At 39.1% G+C, this 24,687-nt stretch overlaps 1 protein-coding gene across 8 annotated transcripts in view; it reads right to left on the minus strand.

The window, feature by feature from the left end:
- The window catches only part of LOC106887554 (kynureninase-like), a 65,603-nt gene that overhangs the window by 14,063 nt on the left and 26,853 nt on the right, over positions 1-24,687 (minus strand). For 7 of the 8 annotated variants that reach the window (XM_014941149.1, XM_014941146.1, XM_014941148.1 and 4 more), the window contains 5 exons: positions 23,352-23,423; positions 21,870-21,944; positions 20,347-20,493; positions 14,235-14,333; positions 13,386-13,459 (listed from right to left, as the gene is read on the minus strand). In XM_014941149.1, the coding sequence (XP_014796635.1) occupies positions 13,386-13,459; positions 14,235-14,333; positions 20,347-20,493; positions 21,870-21,944; positions 23,352-23,423 (467 nt within the window). Of the gene's footprint in view, positions 1-13,381; positions 13,460-14,234; positions 14,334-20,346; positions 20,494-21,869; positions 21,945-23,351; positions 23,424-24,687 lie in introns of those variants that run through there. The other variant, XM_014941152.1, reaches the window with a different exon arrangement.

Raw genomic sequence — 24,687 nt, forward strand, 5'->3', positions numbered from 1 at the left:
AGGAATGCAGTGTGAAATTTGTAATACTTTATATTACGTTTGCCCACTTCACTGAGCATGGAACAGTTTGTCTTCCCTCCGTTATCAGGTCCCAATGCTAGAAATTTCATATTCATTACTTAGATTATATCTATATTATTTGGAGCATATACCAGCAAAGTGTGCTATGTTTATGAAACTGAGGGTTAAGCTAAATCATAAACAGGCAGTTTTGGGGCAGGCTGTGTCCACAAAGCGGCTGCTGTAGCTGCCCTTCATTCACACACAGCTCTATTTTTGCAAAAAAAAAAAAAATATCCAGATGTTGACAAAGATTTATTTGAGTTTTCATGCTACTGTTCCAGCAGTGAGTAAGAATCAGCTTTGAAGAGTTAATGAGACGTCTCCCTGCTCCCAGAGTCTATTACACAGAACTCAGACAGGTATCAGACAGATTGTACTATGTCTTCAAGGCAACTTTGCACAGGAAAAAGAGTGAAACGGAACCCATCTGTAGCCCATCCATCCCCTCTGCTTACACCTCACAACACCTTTAAGAACTCTAACAGATACCAAGAAACACAGTGCAGTTTGACACAGGCTTAGAGAACAGCGGTTAAGCGTCTCTAATATCACTCCATTAGTGGGAAATGTGTTAAATAAAAAACCCGTTAGGTCTTACGAATTAGAGTTCAAAAGGAACTCTACAGGAAGCCTGGAGGCTTGAGCCAGCTTGAAGCTAGGAACAAGCTACATCTGACCTCAGTCACAGTGATCTGACCATGCTTGACCGCTGTCCTGCGGCCTAGGAGAACGTGGTGGTACCACACCACAGTGCCACATCCAGAGTCCAGCTCTGCCCAGCTTTCACACTTAAAAAAAAAAGGTACTGCCAGCTCCTAAAGACCAAAGTATTCCTTAACATGCCTTACATCCACCTATGAATCTTCAGCTCAACTGAAATTTTAGTTCCAGACCTAGAAGAACATTCCTCCAGTGTCCTGGACTCCATGTAGCACAACACAGGTAGGAAAAGTAGCCAGACTCAGGTTCTGGGCAAGACCATCTCCTAATGCTGCCACATTCAGGTAAAAGTTAATCACAGAAGCCAACCTCATATAAACAGCTGTAGCACTCCCTCTAAGCCACCTTACTCTTACCCAGATTTTCTAAAAAGCTCTCCACAGCCTCTGACACAGACCTGATCCCCAGGCTTAACACCTGGGGCACAATCTTTGCATTCTACTCTTGCAATTTTTTATATGTTTTAATGTAATTTTTATTGCATTAATCTTATTGAATTAATTTTGTTGCAAGCACATGTGCATGACTGTGCTTCTTTGGATTCACTGCCAAAATTCAGAATAAATAGCAAGGGTAATACCCTCCCTACCCCCAAAGAAAACAGAAAAAAAACTGATCACCATTTTACATAGCAAAGAAAATTGAAACTCCTTCTCAAACTCTAGTCATTGATTCAAAAATTTGCTATCACAGACTTGTCTGATCATGGATGAGTCATTTAGTCTTTCCATGCCTCAAGCCCTCATATCTAGAAATGCTGTGCAGTACGGCCCTGACTCTCTGGTGAGTTGTGAGAATATATTTGTTAAAATATTTTCACATACTTTGAAATGAGGACCATGTAAGAATGGAGAAAAAGATTTCCTTGGAGTACCTTACACTGGATTTTTTGAAATACAGATAGGGAAAGGGGATTTGGAGGTATTGACTGATACCACTGTTTTTTTCCCCTCTTCTCAGCCTTTCCCCAAATTATCCTCTCGGGCTCAGAAGTTGTTTTCAGTGTCAGATTTCTGTTGAGTTCAGAATTTAATATTTTTCTTGATCCATGTCACCTAACTGGCACTTATGTCAAGAAAAAAAAAAAGAAAAAATAATCAATATTTCTTTTGCTTAATTCCATATAGTATTATAGTATTTTTCAGCTGTGCCGAAACAAAACTGAAGCCCAAGCAGATGGACAATGTTATTCCACTGCAACTCTGTCCTCTCCATCCCGGGCACCACAGCAAGGCCCTGCTCTGACCCAGGGCTCCCCTGCTGACAGCTCACTGAAAGGGAGAAAAATAATTCACATAATACTTGGTGTGCTGACGAGGGGTCTCTTTAATCAAAACAAAGAAAAATTGAAAAGTGACTCCCCACTTTCATCACCGAAATGCAGAACTCAAAGGTTTTAACCTTCCTGTGTAGGTGAAATTCTTCATATGCTGTGAAGCTGTCAGTTACAGAGTGTATTTCATAGTATATATATATGGGCTAGGATTTGCATGAGGGATTAAGGGAGCTAGTAACTAGCCCCTGTTAGAGTCTAGCAATATTTGGAAACTTAACTCTCTCTGTCTCCTTCAGAAGACCTTGCCAAGATTGCCAGAAGCTATATTTCAAGCCTCTCTTTTTTTTTTCCCCCTCCCTTATATCTATTTAGATATCCTTTATCCCAAATGGTAAGATTGGGCTTCTTTCATTATTCTCTTCTGTGCAATGTCTGTTGTTAATTTTAAGTAGGGTCTGTTGTTAGAATTTGAAAAGCTTTTGAAGCCCAGGTAATTATTAGCCTCAGACTTCTGTAGTTTTGGACTTGTACATATTCTGATGCTTTCCTTACCCTTTTCAACTCATTACAAATGTTTCCTAATTATTAAGCATATGTGACTTGTGAGCAATGTCATACATTATTAATGGGCCAGTCTCTTAGAACTCAGTGGAAAAAATCAAGACTCCTTATGAAAAGTTGCTACTGTGAAAGTAGTAACTTTTCATATTTAATATCAATGAGGCTTTACTTTGTCAAAAGACCAAAGTAATATGATTGTATTAGAGGCTAATAGCATGACATTTTTCTTCTGTTAAGTAGCTTGCACTTTCCATACCATCTAAGGGAGACAATTTTTCTCCTCTATTTTGAGGCTTGTCTTGGTTAAAAAATGGCTAAATTCACTTTCTGCCTCGCAGCAAATTTTAACAGCGAAGACCAAAATCCTGAAAAACAGTTTCATAACCTAAACAATGACACTTAACTATGCAACTGTGAGGGTGAAATTAGGAAAACTCTAGATTTGAGTAACCATCCTTTTGCCAAAAGTAGCCAAGCAGCTTGCTGAGTTTCACTGTTCTCTAAGGTGGGGAATTTGATGCAACTGTTGCCACAATTAGAGAGACTCTTGGGTGAAAACCTAGGATTTCTGGTCAATCAAGTGCAAGGTGATTTACGGCTGATAGGTATTTGAAGACAGAGGGTATACATGCTCTTCTTGAATTGATTTTTTCCTTGTTAGTCTTTTAGACTCGACACAAGTGGGAATACACCAATTTCAATGTGTCCCTTCATATTACCCCTCCAGGTCAAAACAAAGGGAGATTGAGTTCACTTTTGTAGCAGGAAACAAGTTGCTGTGATCAGGGCATGAGAAAGAGAAATGGCTGCAACACTGTGAATCCAATCAGGGCCCCTTGGAGTCGCACAGAGCTCTCTGCCAAACCTCTGAGGGGCTTGCGATAAGGGATGATAATTTCATTCACCATGATCAGGCAAAAGAAAGGTATGATCAAGCAGCAGACAAAATTGGAGCCTAAATTAAATCCCAGGAAAAGATCTCACAAAAAACAACGCCTCTAAGGCTAATGAAGTTGAATTAAAAACTGTTAAATCAGCTTACGAACAACTATTATCACAAAGTGCTCGTATATCACTTCCACTAGCCAAATATCAGATATATGAAAGGGGGGAATAAAGCCAACAGTATGTTAGCACATTTAGTAAGGGGAAATCAAATATTCCTCGTAATACCAGAAATTAAAAATCAAGCAGGGAGCCAATTTACTCATAGAGATATTAATAAAGTTCTCAGCGATTTTTATAAAGTATTGAATAGTTCCCAATTATATTATGGTGATAAAAAACAGCATATTACGTTCTTTAAGAATTCGGTCATTTATTTCTAGGTTGTTTCAAATAGATTAAATTAAAAAAGAAGCAAAAGCAACAATCTCTCCTAGAGGTACTTTTAAATGTGAATTCTGACTTAAAGGAGACTTTGACGGTTTTGATTACCATGATGCATTTACTGAACTATACAGTCTTATCATCCCCTCAAAGGTTCATTCAAGGGACTGAGATCTAGATAGATTTCTAAATAATACATGTATCTGATTGAACTATAATATAAAAATTTTAAGATCTGGGAAGCTGCACTTCCTCCAGTCTTTGTTGTTTTTGAATACAGTAATCACAATATTAATGCAAGACCTTTATCATACTAGAATCCTTATTAGCTAAAATGTAAAAGTTATCACCTCTGCTCTTTGCCTGAAACAAGAAGCAATCCACATTAGATGCGGTTAATTTTTTTATTTTTTTTGTAATGTCAATGGCTGGAACTAATTGAATTCAAAGTTTTAAGTGCCAGCTGAGTTGCCACAGAATCCAGCAGTTTTGTTACAAAGCTTTTACTAACACTAGGTGATACTCAAGGAGAAAAGAACTCAAATGGAGTTTGTTGAGCTGGAGTCTAAGACATGCAATCAACAAGAGAGAATAGAAATGGACATTTTTCACAGTTATTTTAAAGAATCCCTCCTTGAAAAGTTGAAATTTCATCTGTCTCTAGAGAACTTGAGAGAAAAGTGACTTAGGGACCTTTCTTTACAGGGCTGTAGCTGCTCTGATTTTCAGTATCACAAACTACCAGTATTTTGGGCCCTAAAATATGTCTGACACGAGGTCAAATGTTTGAAATAAGGTCCAATGTATTTACGTCAAATGTTTGACACAAAGTCCAACACTGGTTTCAGAAGCCCCCAAGCTCTTCTCACTGCAGAAGCAGGTGGGAAACCATAGGATACGGACGCTTATTTGGGCTTATTCTCATGTCACAAACTAACTGTATCTGCAGCATGGACCATCAATGCACACTGATCAAATCTCTCTCCACTTGCTTACAATGGGTTTCTACAAAGTCAGAAAACTGTCAATGAAAACTGAGCGATGCTGAAAAACTAGAATAGGTTAGGAAATTATTAGATTTTTTTTCAATTAATTGTACACAGCTACAGAAATTAATAAATAATACTTCACTTGAGCTGTTTTTCATGCCATGGGGCAGGAAGAAACCACAAGTTTCCTGAAAGAATTGCACTGGTAAGATTAGCTCCCTGATTTGATGCTGAGAAACCAGGAGAAGGAAGGGGATAAGAGAGGGATATAGTGCCCTTCTCAACAGTTCCCTGGAAACTGCTCTTCAGACACAAGTAAACACTGATTTGTGTTCCATACCCAACCTGTTGCTGTAGCTGCCCTCTAATGAAGAAATGAAGAGTAGTGACTGTGATGGCAAGAACTTGCCATCAACAGCAAACAGCTTTGAAAATAAATATTTCACAAATGGAAAGCGAGAGGAAGGACGGCTTAAAGCAAGCAGGCAAGAAGAAACAGTGTATGTCACAAAAGTCTCTAAGAAACTCATGGCTCAAAGATGCATGGAGATGGGCAAGAAGTGAAGGACAGCAGGCTGTGGACTTGCTTTGCTGGGCTTACCAAGAAAGTAGCTGGGGTGGGGGCAAAAAAAATGATCTAGTTTGCCCACAGCAATGGTAAAGATAAAATAGATTTGACTAAGGGAGCCCAAAAAGAAATATACGAAGTTGTGTGCACTGGTGAGACCATCTTCTCCTGGCTGAGCACTGGAGATACGAAGGTTGAGCTGGGAGAAAGAGGCTGTATGAGGACGAGAAACTCTATGAAAAAGTGAAAACAAAAAACCACCAGGGGTAAATCAAGTGAAAAAGAAAACCCATACAAAATCCCTCCGGTGCTCATGCACAGAAAACCAACTTTGCAAGTAATAAAGAGTCTGAATTATTTCCTTAACCTGGGTAACGACCTTCCAATTACCTTTAAAAATGCTTATGGTTTGAATCAGGTGCTGGCTGTGATATGAATCACAATATGAGCTGTATGTGTGATCCCAGGGCTGCGGCTAAAGCCAGAGAGGTATTCAGCCAGGACAGGGACACGAATAGCTCTGGGAGACATGCAGTGCAGGAGACCCCATCTGAACCGGTAACTGACAATTACAGGAATATACTCCAGGGGACATTAAAGGGGGAAAAAAAAGGTAACTGTATTAATGGCGCAGAAGCATAATGTCTATTGCTGGTGCTTTCAGCATAGAGCAATTTCAAGGCATACCAGGATCTCGAAGCACATTCAGTAAGGAAAAATTAGAAACAATTCCCCACTGTGGGCTAATGAACTAATACAAAAGCATGAGCAAATCTCATTTTTAGAGGACACGTGTAGACTACAGTTTTAATTGAGAATCTTAAAAGGAAAGCTTCATAGAAAGTACCCAAGGTAGGAATCTCAAGTCGAAAAAAAGTGAAAAATGATCAAATAGTGAAAGTGAGTCAACAGCTAGTAGGAAATCCCAAATGCAAAATTGCATTAGTTCCAGCACATTTCTGCACAGAGGTAAACTAGCTCTTAGTGGAAACGACAGAAGATTTACTTGATTTTTTTTGTGGAAAATAAACTTTTTCCTCCCTAAGAGAGAAGGTTTCTGTGAGGTGGATACAGAAAGGTACAGATTGAGATAAGTATAAAAGGAGAAATACTGTCTCTGTTACTAATTAAAAAGGCAGGTAAAGAAGTCTTTCTTTGCGTTTTGTTAAATGTGTGCGACACCAGCTTGAGTGTTGCATCTCTGGAAGTTCATTCAGCCTTCTCTTATTGGGGAAAATTGAGACACAGACAAGTGCTTTCAAAACTACCTGTTTCAAAGTGGAGAACTGAGGCACAAAGAGCAGGCAGCTAACAACACTCGTCCTTTGAAGCGGGGGGGAAAAAAATCACAGCAACCATACAGACTCTGAGGAGAGCCCCAGGATCTCTTCCCTGCTAGTTAACAGGGATGCAAGAATTGCCCCCAGGCTACATTCACCTTTCCATCAGGCTAAGCCTGTTGGGTTACTTTCATGTGTTGAAGCAGTTGTATCTTACACCATCTGATGAGAAAAAACTAGAGGCAGCAGATGGGAAACCAAATCTGCTAGGAACAAAGCCACCTCCCTCTCGTTTCAGAGGCTGGGAGTGGAAAGGGGCCATGGCAGAGCTGACTTAGTGCTGTATGTCCCATCTATGTGGTCCTGGAGGAGAGGTGCACGAGAAATTTGAATCTCCTCAGATCTAAGATGCAAACTCACTAATTTAGTGAGTGATTAATGAAGAAGGAATACCATTAAAGACCTATTGCAAGAATTTGACTGTGCTCAGCCTTAAAATAAAAACTATTTTGAAAAAAAAGGCTGTGACAAGCTTCATGTTTTAAATGACTTTATATTCTTGGTGGAGTTTTGGACAAAAGAAAGAGCAAGTTGTTAGGCAAAGATTTAAACATATATAAAACCTTCAAATCTGCAACCAAGATGTCCTCAGGTGTCTGCAGCCAAACACACCTATACTATAAAAAGCATTTTGGAGAACATATGACTCATAGAAGCTAAGTGGTTTTATTGACTTGTTTATCTCCACTTATCCCAGCATCTTGATGCCTTGATAACAGGCATGAAATTTAGGAATCAGTCCAGCACCATGCTTTTTAAAAACACTACTCTATATATTTGAGAAATTTGACAGGAACCATGTCTCTGATTTTCAACATGCTCCATTTTAATGTCTGAGTTTTCAAAACTAAGAGCAAAGCGCCTAGGTAGTATGTGAGTACACACAGGGAATGAAAACAGCACATTACTCTTAGACTCACTCTGGCTATAATATAGATGATGCATATACAGCACATTTACTCATACGTAGTTCTATGAGTCTACAAGCAGGCATACAGCTCCTCCCTCAAAGACCTTAAAATCTAATCAGCGCAAAGATGACAAAACACAGGGGAAGACCTTCAGGGAGAAAAGAGTGAGAAGATTATTTATAATGAGAAAAGAAGCAAGATTGCTTGAAAATAAAGCTTAATTACAAGGGAGAATTTGAAGAAATAAAGAGAGAACATGCCTGACAGAGAACAAGGAGACAATCATGGGAGCCACATAAAAGGATGTACAGAGCTGAAGAAACGAGAATGGGAATAGATGATGTGAATGCACATTAACCTCTCTTTTTTTTTCTTTATGCCAAAGACTCACTCCAAAGTTAAAAAATGCTCTTGGATATTTGCCATTCAGTTGGTGAATCTGAGAACACACCCCTGCAGGCCCATCATGGGTCTAGATTGGCCTAATAAATCACTTGTCCCAAGACAATGCAATTAAGCCTAATTAGCCAATGCCTTTATTCCTAAACAATCTCTTCCCAAGGGAGGTTTTAATTTTTGCTTTTTAAATCAGCTCAAGGATCTAAATTGTTCTCACCTCCTTGGCATAGAAACAGTTCATTTTTACCTTAGTATGGGGTACTTTATGCACTCGGGGGGCAGGTGTTGAGCTCCACGAATAATTTATCCATATGTTAGTCCACAATTTGAGTCCACTAGGACCAGTGATGAGTCCTTCCGCAAACAGCAGCATGTACACTTCCATCCGTGAGCGCTGGCTTTCCACCTTGCTCCCTGGAAGTCTCCACACTGTTCTGCAGACCCTCTCCTCGTCTGGGCCATGGTGCTCTGTTCTGCTAAAACTTTCAGTGCTGCTGAGATACTCAGAGCTGATAGACTCCAAGCATCAAGTGAGAGTTGGACCATCTTAGTCAATTATTCCTAGAACCGTTTGAAACAAGAGCAGCTTTAGCTCTTTCTAAAACAGCAGATATAAAACAACCTTCCCAATCTTTTTTATGACTGTCCTTTGCTCCCAACTCACATTGCCCTAAAGCTACATTATTTTCAGCACTTTCAGAGAAGCTTCAGCTATTTAGTTTGGGGATTATGTGGCTCTAATTCAAAAAGGAATAAAGCGGTATCTCCCCATAGATCAAGAAAATAACTAGAGAAAAACTCAACTGGAGCTACCAACCCTGGAAGGGATTGAGCAACTTCTTGTAAAACAAAGTCACTGGGCAGAGAGGAGCAGCACTGGAGTAGGGTGGGGACACAGAGCACCTGGAAAAAATGGGAAGGGGGGAGATGTATGGAGCTGGAATAGCATATCTTTATCTTGTGCCAGGTTAAAAGTTCACATAACAAAAAAAACTTTGCAGGTCTCTGTAACAAAGTAAAAAGAAGCTATTTGTGCTCTAGCGTTTTCACTGGCATCAGGATGCCAAAAAGGAAAGTGATCTAAGAGAAAGGTTTGATATCTCACCTCTGTCTATAAGGAAATCGTCTGAAGATATCTTGGGTTTCTCAAAGCTAGTATGAAATAGTTATCATTTGGTTTCCTGCTCTTTGATACTTTTTTTTTTTTAATCCTATAGTAAAAGCCGACAAGCTCTTTGGACATTGGTTGCTTCCTGCACATACAGCATTTCTTCACATCACACAAACTTTTTATTTTTAAACTCTACCTGCTGCCAGCCTGTGCTAAAGTTAAGTCGTGATAAATCCTTTCATTTCAAACACTAGACTGTGTACAATTTTCATTTAATCCTCTGCCAAGGCTTATTGTTATTCTCCTGGCTGCTTTACATACATTTATTTCCCTTTCATCTTTTTTAAATTTTGCCTTACTTTTTCTTACAGGGATTTGACTAGGACTTTTTTTTCCTTCTCCTATATCAGGACGCTTTGAGTTTGTCCTCTCCTGTCCCTTATGCCAGCTTTTTTCCTTCTCCTATATCAGGACACTTCAAGTTTGTCCTCTCCTGTCCCTTATGCCAGCTGAACGCAGAGCTGAACTCATTGAGTGTTTGCAGCTGCAGATACTCTACTGTGAGCACCTGACTTTTCTCCTGTACCTTCTAACCCACGTGCTCACAAACATTCACAGTTCATCACAGATAATTTGATTGGTAGATTTTAGTTATCTTTGGTTTTATAAATGGAGAAATTGAGAAACAAGGGATGGAAAAAAAAAATAAAAACAAAACACAAAACTTTTCTGGAGCCCAACAAGCAAAATTTCAGTATAAGTAAGTCAGCTTAGTGCTCTCTGTGTCTTGGAAACCTCTCCTACACAACATAAATGCACTGATGTAGAAACTTGGTGGTATACGATCAGCCTGCACTGACCCAACAGTGTCAATGGTCTTTCATAGCTTTGCTCTGTCCAGGTCTTTTTTTTTTTTTTTTTTTTTTTTTTAAAACCTTCCCACAAAGAAATCACTCTAGCACAATTAGCCAAGAATATATTGCACTGAGATATATAGAGCAGGTATTAAAAAAGCTATTCAAGTATTAAAAGAGACTTCAAAGGAGGTGAGATCATGAGAGACTAGGGATATATTAGACCCATATATGTCAGATTGATTCAGTTTTACTGCTCTAGGAAGAACGATAGAGGACTAGCAATGGACTACCCAACATATTTGGTCCAAGTGTTAATTCGGATGGTTACAACATGTAACTTTTAGACCCATGGCCCTTGCAGTGAATTAGAGAACTATCCCTATTAAGCCAGGGAGTGCGGGACGGTGTTTGCAGTGACACAAAAGAAGGGGACATACGAGACTGCATTGCCTGTAGCCTCCATCTTCCAACCTTCCATGGGACCTAAGGATCAAACTTTGCTCTTGGGCATAAATCCTTTTCCAAGTTGGTGAATTACCAGCTTTTAAAACTCTTGTGGGAAGCTTGCACATCCATAAAGAAGTGGGATTAGTGTTGCCTTTTGTCTGCTGGGATGTGACATGGTATTACTGAATAACGCCAGGTTTGGGTCGGGTAGGTTGGCAGTTAGGTTGCCACAACCTCGGTCTGCAGACTCCAAGCAGAAAGCAATTTCGGCATGGCCAGAGCTGCTGGTGGTATTAAATAAATTAATACCTGTCTGGCTATTAAATAAATTCATAAACCTTTCTCAAGTTGCATTTCAAAAGAAAGCAGCAATAAGTAAGTGTTTTGTTGTCCAGGGAGCAAGCTCTGGATGGAGCTGCTGGAGGGGAACTGTCTGAAACTGTTCATAGCTACAGTGTGAGCCCCTGTTTGCTTATACTGCATAGACAAAAACATACCCATGGAATTAAGAGAAGTTAAGACAAAATACCTAAGTGCCTTTTGTGACAGACAGTATCTGGGCTTGAGGATTTTTAATTGAAATTTTGGATTGAGCTGTTTGATTTTCAATAATTCCTTTTTGCCCCAGTATCAGCCGGTAACAGGCAAAAACACTTGGCAAACGTTCTGGGTCTGCCTCTCTGAATTATGATCAGAACATACACTTTTTTTGTAGTGAAATACAATACATTATTTTGATATAAAAATAACTACCTAGTCAATAGCTTGCAGAAAATATGAAGGATGAGACAAATTAAAGAAATCTATATAGGTGGGTAAAGGGACTTGAATAATATTGGCCAGGACTTAAAAACAATATTTCAGATGGTTTAAATGACAAAAGGATATCGGCTGGATTGGAATTTAACTACCCACGTATGTGTGTGCTGAGATGCAAAGAAATAAAGTGTTTGGTGCTTCTGTTTTTTGAATGAAGTTGTCTGGCCACTGGGTGTCATCCTTGATTCAGATGACAGCCAAAGACTTCTTACATACAACATAAAACCTGCAACTTCCAGAGCAGTTAAATTCCACTCTATTTGATTGTACAACATGCAGCAAATTGCTCTGCATTTAAATCAGCTATAAAATTGAATACTTTGACATAGACAAATTCTCCTTTGTCTCACTGCCTTATTTGGAGACCTGAAATGGCTGGTTGATGGGGAAAAGAAAGGAAAGTAATACAACTGGGGCATATTAACTACAAACAGTTTGATGAGTGATTATCAAATCTCAAGAAATATGAAATAACTATGATTAAATAATGCAAAGGATCTATGCAGGAAGTTTGGAATTATATCCTTAATTGAGCCCCAGTCTGAAAAAGCCTATTTCATATAGGCAATTGTACTTAAGATATTCAGTATCCAGATTCAGTACACAAGTTAATGACTATGTATGAAGAAGCTGGTTCAGGAAAAACTAATTTAAGCTCTTACCTACAATACCAAGCTAGTACCCTCACAGAAGTTTCAAAATTTCATCAAAGAGGAAAAAAGACTCAAAGTCCTTGAGATTTTATTCATTCCTCCTATTGCTATTCTGTGATTTCTAGCTGGCTTATACTTTTTTCATTGCTCAGCATCTTCCCAGCTCCCCACAGCCAGGCCCAGAGGTTTGGCCATAGGAGCAGTGCCTGGCTAACAGGGAAGCAGGGAACAAAAAGAAAACAACAAGTTTCCAGAAGTACTATCCAGATATTCAGAATATTTTGCCGATGTTCACGTGTGTGAATCGAATCAGCTCACAACAGGTCATATGTCATCCTAATGAGTTTTCTGATATGGGTGACTGAGAAGAACTTATCAGCGTTATTTTGTTATCTCCTGGGAGTCTAGACAGTCTGAAACCAGCACATAGTGCAGTGAAGCTGCTTATTATAATATTATTTCTCTCTGAAACCTGATTTAGTTTGCCCTCTTGAAGCCAAAATAAAAGTAAGTGCCAGCAATTTCTCCAAGCATTATAGCCAGAAATAAATGTTTACATTTGTCAGTGCATTAAAAGCATTAATCCTACTGTTCTTAATATACATACATAGAGTACAGTAATATAACATTTTAAATAACAGGTTGGGTTTTTTTTAATGCAGCTAACCTCAGTTGATAGCACAGCTTTTCATGGATTATACAGTCTTTGAGAACGCAGATCTCCATGTAATTCTTCCTAGCTTTAGCAGTGGATATAATTTTAATGAAAACATGCCAGTATTAAAGAGCTATTAGACACAGAGTTGAAATTGTCTTTGATTTTGTTCACCAACCAAAAACTTCAATGATTTTAAAAAAATCCATTTTTAAAAGACGATGTTAAAGATTCTCTGTACATTAAACAGTCTCATAGGCATGATTCAGGTTACTTGTTTTTAATATTATAAGCATTCTCTTTAATGATTAGTTAAGAATTGATGGCAGACTTCAAGGAAGAAATGCATTTAAGATGTGAGCATATACATTAACAATTTCAAAAGTTACTAAAAGTAACATAAAACAATCCATCTAAGGTAAAAAGTCAGATAACCAAATTATCTAAAGTTGTACTACCCTTTTCATTGATGCAACAAGTCAGTAACAAATATTGGCCCAATGAGTTTTTTTTGACACAGGGAATTTCTTCTGCATCCATACACATATACATACATAGATACACATGTCTATAATCTAAGATTAGGAATCTATACACTTTCTCACTTTCAGATCTCAACTCAAAGGGAAGATATTTTCCCATCTAAACTTCACAGCACCTTTTATTTAGGTATAGAAATATACTTACGCCGGTTTAATACTCTGGGAATGCTTCTCATGAATGTAGGCACCAGCGAGGCCTCCTGCTCCAGAATTTAAATACTGCAAATAATAAATCAACATGTACAAGTCGTGCTCATTATCTGTAAAATTTAGCTTTCCTTCCATCATCCTGCTCTATAAAACAGACCAATATTAGCATTTCTAGTGGTTTCTAACTGGAGATCTTAGCATTTTTCTCAAATTGCTGAAGTAGGTAAAAGCAGATACATTTTTTCAGATTACTTCTAAAAATATCTTCCTTGGCTTACATATGATATTGGAAGTCTAACAGACAAAAGACTAGAAAATTGAAGTATGGTTGAAACAATCCCATATCATAATACATATAGCAAAGTCATCAAACAATTCATCTGATTATATCTGTTGATTCTTAATCTCAGGAGAAGTCAAAGGAACTAAAGATACTCTGTTCTATGATCTGAAAGTATTTAAGTTTAGGCAAGAATATTCTCTTATTTAGGGACCATTTAAGAAAATCCTATAGCTGCAAGACCTTCTCAGTGTGGGAAATAAGAGCCGATCCTCTGATACTGTGACTACTGAGCTCACTGTGCTTCAGAGCAGATGATTAACCAACACTAGTACCCACCTCACATCCACAAGACCTTGCAGGTCATTGCCACTATTATCTTTTGGAACTTCTTGTAACAAAACCATCACTAAAGTCAGTGTTCATCTCCTCATTGTAACCAGTAAAATGATTCAGCCAAGTCTTGATCAGTTCAGGTGCAGTTCTTATTCATCTGACCTGTTCACTGACCCATCATATAAGTGACATTATGGAAAAGAGTCTCAAACAAGGAATCTATTTTACCTTGTAGGAGCACCAGCAGGCAAAATCTACTCCCCAGTCATGCAAATGAAGCTCTACATTCCCCACAGCATGAGCCAGGTCAAATCCAACAAAGCAACCCTGCAGGAAAGAGATAATTAATATATTACTTATCAAAATAATCATAACTATAAAATTATTTTGAAAAAACTACTTGCTCTCAGTATAGGCATGCTATTAAGTCCCATCTGTTTTGAGTTATTACTAGAAACAAGTTTTCTATACCATAGATACACGCAGAAATCATGAATTATTTTGTAGGTTTGTCTTCAAGGACGCTTGGATGTGCTTTAGATTCCTAAGGTTTTTTTCTCATGCAGTAAAGTAGAATCACTTGAAATAAGTATTCATAACGAATGCATGTTGCATGCTATGACAAGCTCTAGGCAGAGACAAAATAGCAATGTACATAATGACGCCAGTCTCTCACGGACAATTACATTCCACTATATGCTTATACTTAAGGCATCCCTGATATTTAAACTACGAAGAGCTCACTCTTTGGGAACTCAAATTTGTGAGGTAGCAGCCCATGCAACACACTGATCTTTAAGGACTTGCGTACTTGTCCCTAAAAAGTTACAAAATCATTCTGTCATTTCTCAGTGAAAAGCACTGCATTTGTCATAATCACAATTTGCATAGGGCACTGTTGGGTGGGAAAAAGCATAAAAGCACTACAGATGTCTAGATCAAAAAGTAGCAGTTTTACACACAAAATAACCACTGGATGGCAGCATTTTTAAACTAAAAAGTTCTTCCAAGTTTTGCTATTTATTTAAATGCAGAGAGACAAAACTGCCTTTTGTGCCTGGACGACAAATGTCATGCTATTTTGCATTTTGCTTTTAAAACACAAACAGCCTACTTGCAAGCAGCATGGTAGGAATAAGAGTGAGAGCACAGGCTTCGGAAAGATCAACGTCCAATAATAAAACAAAGGATTTTTTTTAAGAGCCTCTTGCTGTTTCTTGCACGAAGGGAGCCTTAGCTAAATTATTTAAATGGTACTTTGATATACTTAATCTTCTGTATAAACTAGATAACAATTTGAATGAAGCAGCATTTTAAGATGTGACACACTAATTCTAATGGAGGTGTTAGGGAAGTTATCAGCTGGAGAAGTTGCTCCAGAACAATGGGAAGAAAACTCACTGCCATAGCATTTGCACAATCTCAACATTTGCTCTGAAACAGAAGCAAAGTTCCAATAAATAGTCTAGCCTTCACACTCTCAGTGGCCTGTCTTAACAGGGACACTCAGAAGTGAGTTAAGACAAATCAACTGCAATGGTGAAGTTGATGCAGAGAAGCTGAAGCACAGTGAATGCCTGTGGGAACACTCTCATTTAGAGACCAAATGGCCTCGGTTCAGAGAAATAAGCTACAGCAAACTAAAGCAAATCTGCTATTGAATGAGAAGGCTTTCATAGGGTTTCAAGGCATTAACTTCAGAACTTCAGTTGACTGGATCTAAACATTTACAGATATCCCTTTGTACATATGTCCCGCACAAACTTTTTTGAAGAACTTGTATGACAGATTCATTGGTTGCAGTGGAAATGAGGAACACCACAATATACTGTGAGTCTTGCAGAATGTATGTGCCTGACAGCACACTAACAAAATTTAAACCAAAAAACCAAAAAACAATAGTCACTCGATAAAAAAAAAAAAAGCCTGTAAGAAGTTTAATTCTATGTTGTCTTGTGTTCCATTCAGTTGTCCTTTCCTTGTTGATAAGTGATAAACTCTCTAAAAAAATATGTCAAAGCACAAGATGACAAGTTACGAGAAGACAGTAGATGGGAGGTAGGACAAGACTATTCAGGACATCAGCAGGCTGGATGCCCTTGCAGTCATGGTAGTATAATGATGCTCCATAGCCATATCTATACCTGTAACTTCAACACACACAAACTTCCTTGGGCACTGACTGGAAGAGATCAGCTTGCACCCTAGCCTTGGGCTTGTAGCCCGCAAACAGGATGGCCACCAACACACCACCCAAGGATTATCTTCCTGAACTGCTTTCACTGCTCCCCAATGTTTTGAACTTGGTTGGTAAACCCTACTGGGCACTATTTAACTTACTAACGAGGAACGGCCTGAAAATCTGGGTTCAGTGCTGGCAGGTTTCCAGCATCATCTCGGAAACACCCACTCGTACCATTTTCTTCGAGTCGTCATCTGCAAGATGGGTGGTGCTGGTTTGCTTTCCCCCGGGGGAGGCGTCTGGCACTCGAGTCGCACAAACAGCAAATGTTTAACCACACAGATTGCATGGGGAAAAAGTAAAACAAACTGAAACAGCCCTCCCTGCACAAGCCACGCAGAACAAGGACTGTGTGGGAATGTCGCTTCCCCAGACTAGGGGGAAAACAGAGCTCTCCATCTGCTGTGGGCGAAGAGGAGGACGTGTGCTCTCCCCTGCCTCTTCCGTTTTATTCTAACATCTAAAAGTCATTTCTGCAAAGTGCCTGGGTAGCTGCTGATAACCAGCAGGTAACAACTCAGCATGGACAATGACATTTGGAGAGAGGGAGAGAAATGACAGCTTCACACCAGCAAAGCTGGGACATTTAGAAAGAGAGACAGGAAAAGAAATGAAGATGAAGGATCTTAAAGCTCTTCCTACTGGGACTCAAGAGATTAAAATACTTTACATACGGTACAGAGTCAGTGGAAAGTACAATATAACTTATGAAATGAAAATTGTATTTGAAAGGTAGGGTCTCCTAAAAGTCAGCCATTTCTTAGCTTGTAGAAGAATAAAATGACTGAACCCCCTCCATCCTCTAGAACAAGCTCCAAAGTACAAAACAAGGAAAACTGTTACATCCTCTTCAGCCTGCTGATGAGTCTCTTGCACAATACATAGTAATTTTGATTTATCTGAGAGACCTAAGATGGAAAAATAGCCTGAGGTAATTTTTCAAGCTTAATTTAGTTCATTTAATATTTAATGACTTAATGAAGCTGTCTATGTGCAGAGCTTTCACTCTGGGAGGAATCTTAACTTACGTAGAGAACTTAGGAAATTGGCTTAAAAAATGTAAAAGGAAATCAGTAACTTAATTCATAAATGATTGACTTCAAGATTCCTAGGACATTTTCCAGACCTCCTGAGCTCGCAGCTCAAATCTCTAGCCAAAACCTGATAGGGCACAACATTTTATTTCAACTGTACATTAAAAGAATTATTAAGATCATCTGTGTAGGACTTTTCTCTCTCCTATACTGGCTGACAAGTGATTTATTTTTTTTTTTTCCTTCCTCTTCTCAAATGTCATTTCCACCTTGTATTTTCCCCTTCTGACTTTCTTGCTTGTCAGCTCTCCTCAACCTATTTTCTGTTCAGGAGCATGGGGTCGTTCACCACCCTTCATCACTGGGAAGAGGTGCCTTGCATTTTTGCTTTGAACGTGACTTCTCAGGTTTATCCTCTTTCAACATATACTTTAAAGGACTTTCAGCTTTTCTGTGATAATATGTTATGAATAAGAAAATCCTGGTTTCATCAGGTCCAGAAGCTCTTCAAGGAGATACGGTCTTTAACTCCATGCACTTACTGTCTTGAAAGCTTGCAAGCCTGGAGACAGAGACTGGTTGGATGCCACCAAACAGAAATTAACCCTATGCACATTACATAGATGCTAATGACTCTGGTTCAGCAGTATTTTTCTTGTTCTCTAACCCAAATTCAGCCCCTAACATCAGCTCTGACCTGGGAACACAGGAGGGCAGCCAATTGCTTTTGAAGATCCAACATTTTGGGCTTTTTGGTAACCAGAAGCCCTGAAACCAAAAGAAGCAGCAGGGTACAGGACTACCTTTTACTAATATTAAGACAGCAAACTCCATGAATCACAGATTTTGTAGCCGTTCAAGCAAATATTTGTCATATGCAGATGCTTAAGTGTAGTGTAACAGTACATTACATCCTGGTTTTGTATGAACATATAAACATGACTTAAACCAGGGGGGCAGAATCCATAAGGAAATTGAGCTGAGTGTACCTAACAGTAGGGAAATAGAAACAGGGCTGGCTGGTGCTTTTCAAGCCTTAAGAGTACTCAAGCAGTTCTTTAGATTGAATTACTTTTTTTTTTTTTAAATACTCTAATGACATTTTAAGTCATGAATCTACCTGAGTGCCAGTCCTATGTGCTCTAACCACAAAGATGCTGGTAATACTATTCTTTTTTTTCCCCGCTCTTCGAAGATTTGTGGAAGAAGAGATTCAATTCTATGTTATGGCATCTCTAACAGGCACACAGGTAGCAACAGGCCTTTGACATCTATCAGTGCCTGCCGGAGTATGGAACTGCTGTGAGAAGTTGCTCTCCTCTTCAGTAACACAATATAGTCTCTGTATAAGTCTACGGTGGTTTTGTGTATATCCATGTGGAAGAACATACCCCCAAAGTTAATATTATTTGCCCTGCTTTATGGAAATATTAAGCTCTCTCTACCAAGTCCTGATTATCTCCCCAGAAAATATAAACATCAAATCCATTTTTACTCCATATAATGAACTGCCAGTGATTACTTTTCCCCAGAAATCAGGTTCTCATACACTTTGGGGTAGTTTATAGCTTTCAGTGAAAGTGCACCATTTCCACTCGCCCAAGCATGTGTCCCACAGCCCAGAGAGCATCTTCAGAGAGGTGGTAAATTGATAGGCTTTTCCCAGGTTGTTCATAAATACAGTGGAGGAGAAAAACTTCTCTCAGACACCTTTCAGACACATCACAGAGCAGATTTTGGGGAAGAAGCACCGTAGGCACACAGGCGTTGGTGGCTGAATGAAAGCTCTGCTGCCACCAGGAGCCAGAGTGAGCAGAGCAGTGGGTGGCATCGTCCTATTAATAACCTATCTTCCCTTTCAAACATTTCAGCATAGCCTCCTGATTATTTGTGGTCAGCAAAGTACTGGAAGACCCTCAAGGAAGGCACCATGAAGGTGTTGCTTTTAGTGCTGCGTGGAGCTAGTGCACTGGCACGTTTCCCCCTGCAGCTGACTCCCCCCGTTTCTTTTTTCCTTAGTTTTCTGCATCCATGTCAGAAGTCAGTCTTGTTTCGTACTGTGTTCAGGACCAATTTTATTGCCAGGTGCTGCTCTGTGAGAACATTCCCTTTTTATATCCCACAGGCCCTGCACTAGCTCTCACACCTGCTGTGCTCTCCCGGGGGAGATTTTACCATCACTTTCCAGCAGCATAACTTACTCCCTGACCTCCAGAAAAATTTCCACTGCCAAACCTATAGCAACAGAAGATGTATAGCCTGATGTGAGCCAGGAACCTCTCCAGAGAGTTAAAACATCAAATATAAATAGTTAGCTGGTTTGCCAGAACCCAGTGATACTAAATAAGTTTATCCTTGAGTGGTTTAATCTTATATAAGATAAGGTACATCCAGTAAAAGACTGCCCCTACGGAAAGTCTTGTGACCTCCTGTTGATAAGACGACTTAATTAAAAACTGTTTTCTCCCAGATTCCTGAGGCAATTGAGATGGTTAAAGAAGTTTTACAGCTATGTCCACAGAGCACACTGCCTGCAAGCTCTGAAGGCTGAGTCATCACTAAAATACTGTCGTCTTGTGACGTTGATGTACTCCACGTTGTGCCTGTCTATGGAAAACTGATCCGCTGAGTCTGAACACTGCTGGCTCCGTGGGGAGCTCACCAGGGGCCAAAACTGCCACAGCGTCGCTGCGGGAGAGGAGGGAAATCATGAAAGTCTGGCAAAAAAGCAGAAATCTAATGCAGACTAACTTTTAAAGAGAGATTAGAGCTGTGATTACCTCCTCCTCCTTCTCCACTGAACCTCTTGAAATTCTATCCTTTAAGAAAAGCCCTGTAGAAGTTAATAGCCATGAATTATCTCTCTGTATAGTTTAAGTCACACCTGCAAGATCACTCTTCCAGGGCTGTTCCTTCACGCAGCACACAGACCCTGCAGGATTTGAGCAGAGAATGCTTTACTTTTTATCAAAGCCCCACAAGTTTCCACATGTGCTCTGTTTTGTTCCACAAAGAAAGCTGATATAAAATTGGTGTGAAAAGGATGGGTTTGGAGCAATCCTACCTTTTCTTGGCCAGCCTTTGTTATTCTAGGGATGTCAAACAGCTGTCCCGTGTAGTACTGCACCCCACTGAACAGAATGACAGCAATAGAGTCCCCTTCCTTCTCAATTACAGCAAGGATATCTTCAGTCCTCAAGGTCTCCTCCCCCTAAAACAAAGTTAAAGCACACATTTTACATCAACTCTGGCAGTAATGAAACTGTCATTTCTTATTTCATAATCTATATTTTACCATGAGCCGTGCTGCTTGCATAAGGAGATCAAAAGCAAATCCTTAGCGTGGTAATGATATACAAAGGTAGTGCTGTGAACTGGCCTATGAGTAAGTTACCCTCAAAAAAAAAAAATCATTAGCAAACTTATCTTGAAGGTGCCAGTTATAAAAAGTCTATTCACTTCATATTCTAGTATGCTTCATACTCTTTAATATTTCAGACAGTTTTAATTTACAGTAAAAAAAATCTTGATGCAAACAGCATATATAATGATTTTTATGTGGCATTTGAAATTTGTGACACCTACAAGATCTGAAAGTTGTCTATTGGTTTCATTCTGTACTTTTCTGATAAACTTCATATCCCACAGGAAGCTATTATAAACCTACCATATTTATATTTCAAAAACAATCAGTCTCACATCATCAAAAGTACAAAAATCCCCAAACATGGGATCACTAAATATAGAGGAATTTCAACAAAACAAAACAAAAAAAAACCACACACACACAAAAAAACCCCTTGCTCATTCTTGATTCTTTATAGGAAAATTACTGCCCCGTCCTCCTCCCATCTTCCTAGCAAGGGATCATGTAAAACATACCACCACCTAGGGATCAATTAAGCAGTGAAAACCTAGAATTAAATTAGACTTGTTACTGAAAAGGGCTTGGGCAAGATTGTTGAATTGCAAGTAACTGTTATTATCTCAACAATCTTTGCAAATCTATCAAGCGTTCAGGAGTGGGCTCTTTACTCACAAGATGACTCAGATTTCAGAAGCAAAAGGTCACCATCAGTTTATAGTTAGGTGGCAAAGTTCTTAATACAGCAAAAGTGAAGCAAGGCAGTCTTTCAAATTAATCTGAATTGCATATTACCCAAAGCAGACCTTTCCCTCGGTCTGTGCTGATACAGACACAGTGCTGTTCGCATTGTGGCTATCTCTTACCTCAGGACATTAAAAGGACATTTGGGTTTCTCAATGAGCTACTATATTTTGCAGTTCTCTCAGGATGATGTCAGGTTTTGCAAGCAGGAAAAAGAATGAAAATAACTTTTTTGTTTTCTGTTCTTCAAGGCAAATGTGCTAGTTGAACCAGAGGATTATAAAATGGGTTCTGATACCAAAAAATATACACAGAAACAGAAGACATGATTCACAAATTCTACCTAAAAGCATTAGTAGAAAAAGATTATAACTTCTGCAGGCAGACACTAGAATATATGAGAATGTATGACTACTCTCCTATGAAATATGGTTCTGCCCTTAGCAATAGCAAGCAGAACTGACATATTTCTCACCAACCTCCCGTGGCTGCATCATGAGCATGCATTTCTCCACATCAAGTCCGTGAAGTCGAAGCTGGGACTCAACAGCATACTGGAAGAGATTCCCATGCAGAGCACATTAGCACAATTACATGACAAAACAACTAAAAAGAAAACACATCAGAACCTCAGAAAAGGGATTCAAATGCCTGCCTTTCACTAAAATTAATGCTTTGAAGCCTAATCCAACTCCATTGAAAAGTTTCTAGATTCCCTTTGGTGTGAAAAAGATCAGAATTTAATTCACATCATCAGACAGCAAGGATAAAGTCAAAACCTAAATCCTACTGGATAAGTTCACGGAGCAGAATGAGGGTGGAAATGTGGTGGAAGATGTGCTTTACCACATGCCAGCAAGCAAAGCCTGCACAGATAACAGCCACGGAGAAGACTGAATATCACTTCTCCAGGGGTCCTGGGTGCCCACTTTGCTTGGTAGCACATGCTAAACCCCAGGCCGTCACACGTGTGCTGCTGTCACTGCAAAGGAGGTTTGGCCAGAAAATTCATATTGTCCCATGCTCCTCTCATGTCTTAGATTTGTTGCACAGCTGGGAGGAAATGAGAGCTCTAAACTCTCCAGCTATTTTTAAAATTCTACCCACCGATTTTTATCAATAAATAATAGTTCTGGAGATAGGATAAAAATCATCGAATAATACTATAAAATAGTTTGAAATTACATAATAGGAACTGAAGTGACAGCAGTTGCACAGATTGTTAACTGAAGTGCCATAGAAATTTAAGAAGATGGAGTCTAAATGTGCAAGCACGCCTGGAACAAACGTGGGATTAGTATGAACATTATTTAGAATAAAGGCAATTTGAGGTTTATACATCTGTGCCGCCATCTTCATTGCAAATAAACCTGTTAGCAGCTTGAGTCATTTTTATCGCACCTTAGAGATCAAATTTGTTATCAATTTCCATGAGTTTACAGCGTTGATGATAAAGTAGCAGTGGGCCACAAACCCAAAGATTAATTTGCTCTAAGATGTGATGCACGGGCTATTGTCTCCTATTTTATAGCAGACAAATTATGTTTGAACTAGTAATCTAAAGTGCTAAGAACAAACATTTCCATCTCTGTCTGGGGATATATAAGTGTTAATGTTGTGAGTTTGTATTGATTTGGTTTCATAAAGTAAAACAGCAACAAGAATTAATAAAACATTTACAACTTCAGTTGATTTAGGCCAGTAGTTTGCTCAATGTCTTTAAAAAGACTAATAAATCAATGTACCCATTCAATCTTTTCCTCTTGTAACATTTTTTATTTGAACAAAAGGAATAAAGCTACGATCTGTAAAATATGCTGAGCTCAAAAGCTTCTGACAGATTTTTTTTATTGTAATGTTACTTGGACAAGATGAGCTAATAAATATTCAAATCAGGCTACTGATATTCTTTGGAAAAATATGATTAATAATACAAATACGGTGAAATATTAATTTCTTACATGGTCAGAGGGAAAGGCTCTGGCTTCTAGAAGAATTTTATAACGTCTTGGAGTAGGCTTAAAGAAAGATAGCTGTTAAGAACAAAAGAAAAAAGATATGTTGAAATGTATCTAAGCAGAGATATGAGAGATGTTCCCAGTATATAACTTAATAAAGACTGCTTTACTTTCATGCAGACTACATAGAATCCCCCAGAAATTACAAATATTTCTTTGTCCATATAACATTTATCAAAGTAGGAAAGTGCTATAATACTGCATTTGATATATCCATAACAAAGGCCACAAAAAGCCAGCAGTGAAAACTTGCACTTACAGAAATCGATGACAAAGCTTTGACTGCGGCCGGGGAGGCTGGGATTTCACCCGGCTCCATCCCACAAGGAAAAGCAGTAGCTGAAGAGTGCAAAGGAATTGAATTTCCATTCCAGCCCTAAAACATTCGTTACCAAATCCTCCCCTCCTCTGAAATAAGCCTGACCAAAGGACTAAGCCTCCTGCAAACCTCCTCAACCATCTCACCACTTCAAGTTGAATGGTCTTTCCTTCTCAGCCCCCTGCCTGGAGGCAAGATGGGTTTGTGACCATACTGAGAGGTCTAGGAGAAGACTTCCAAGCCCTGCTCCTAATGCTAGTGGTGGTTACACGGGGCTCAGCATAGACTGTGTGCCTGAGTTGTCTGGCACAAGCCTGGCTGCATTGCACCTAACTCAAGGCAGAGCAGCCAGGTACACCAGCTTGTAATGAGCCATCGTCCCACCTTCCTTCAGGTTTCTTAATTTTAATTATTAATTCTGAGTGGTAAGTCGTTTTTGTGTGAGCCACACAAAATGAAGTTTCACATCTTCATTTAGTTGAACCAAATTTTTGGAAATACTAGAGAACCAGAGACAGGCTGTATGCAACCACAGAGAGACCCAAGCATAAGGGAAACCACATGCATGTCATAACGCCACTATCTCATAAAAATTAAAATTAGATTACCACCTTTAAGGTGTATATAAAACAGTATGAGTCAAAATGCCATCTCTTGCATGCAACTGCATTTTAAGCTTGACTGAAATTACAGCTTTTTCTGACTCGTGGTTGAGGTCCTGTATCTTAAACTCTGAAATTTGGTGTGAAATTCAAATTTAAGAAGTTATTTGGAAATGTTTCTTAAATAATAAGGTCTCCCCTCTGAGGCCCGACAGGTAGCATACACAAGAACAGCTCAAACTTCCCCTACAGACTCCTCGAAAACATTTCCCTGTCCAGTTTTTCTGCTTAGTATTAAGTAGAGTCAGGTCTTGCACAAACCAAAGCATTATTCAAGGTACAACCTCTAAGGCCTAAG

The sequence above is a fragment of the Calidris pugnax genome, unplaced genomic scaffold (genome assembly GCF_001431845.1).
Source record: "Calidris pugnax isolate Ruff unplaced genomic scaffold, ASM143184v1 scaffold60, whole genome shotgun sequence".
NCBI lineage: Eukaryota > Metazoa > Chordata > Aves > Charadriiformes > Scolopacidae > Calidris > Calidris pugnax.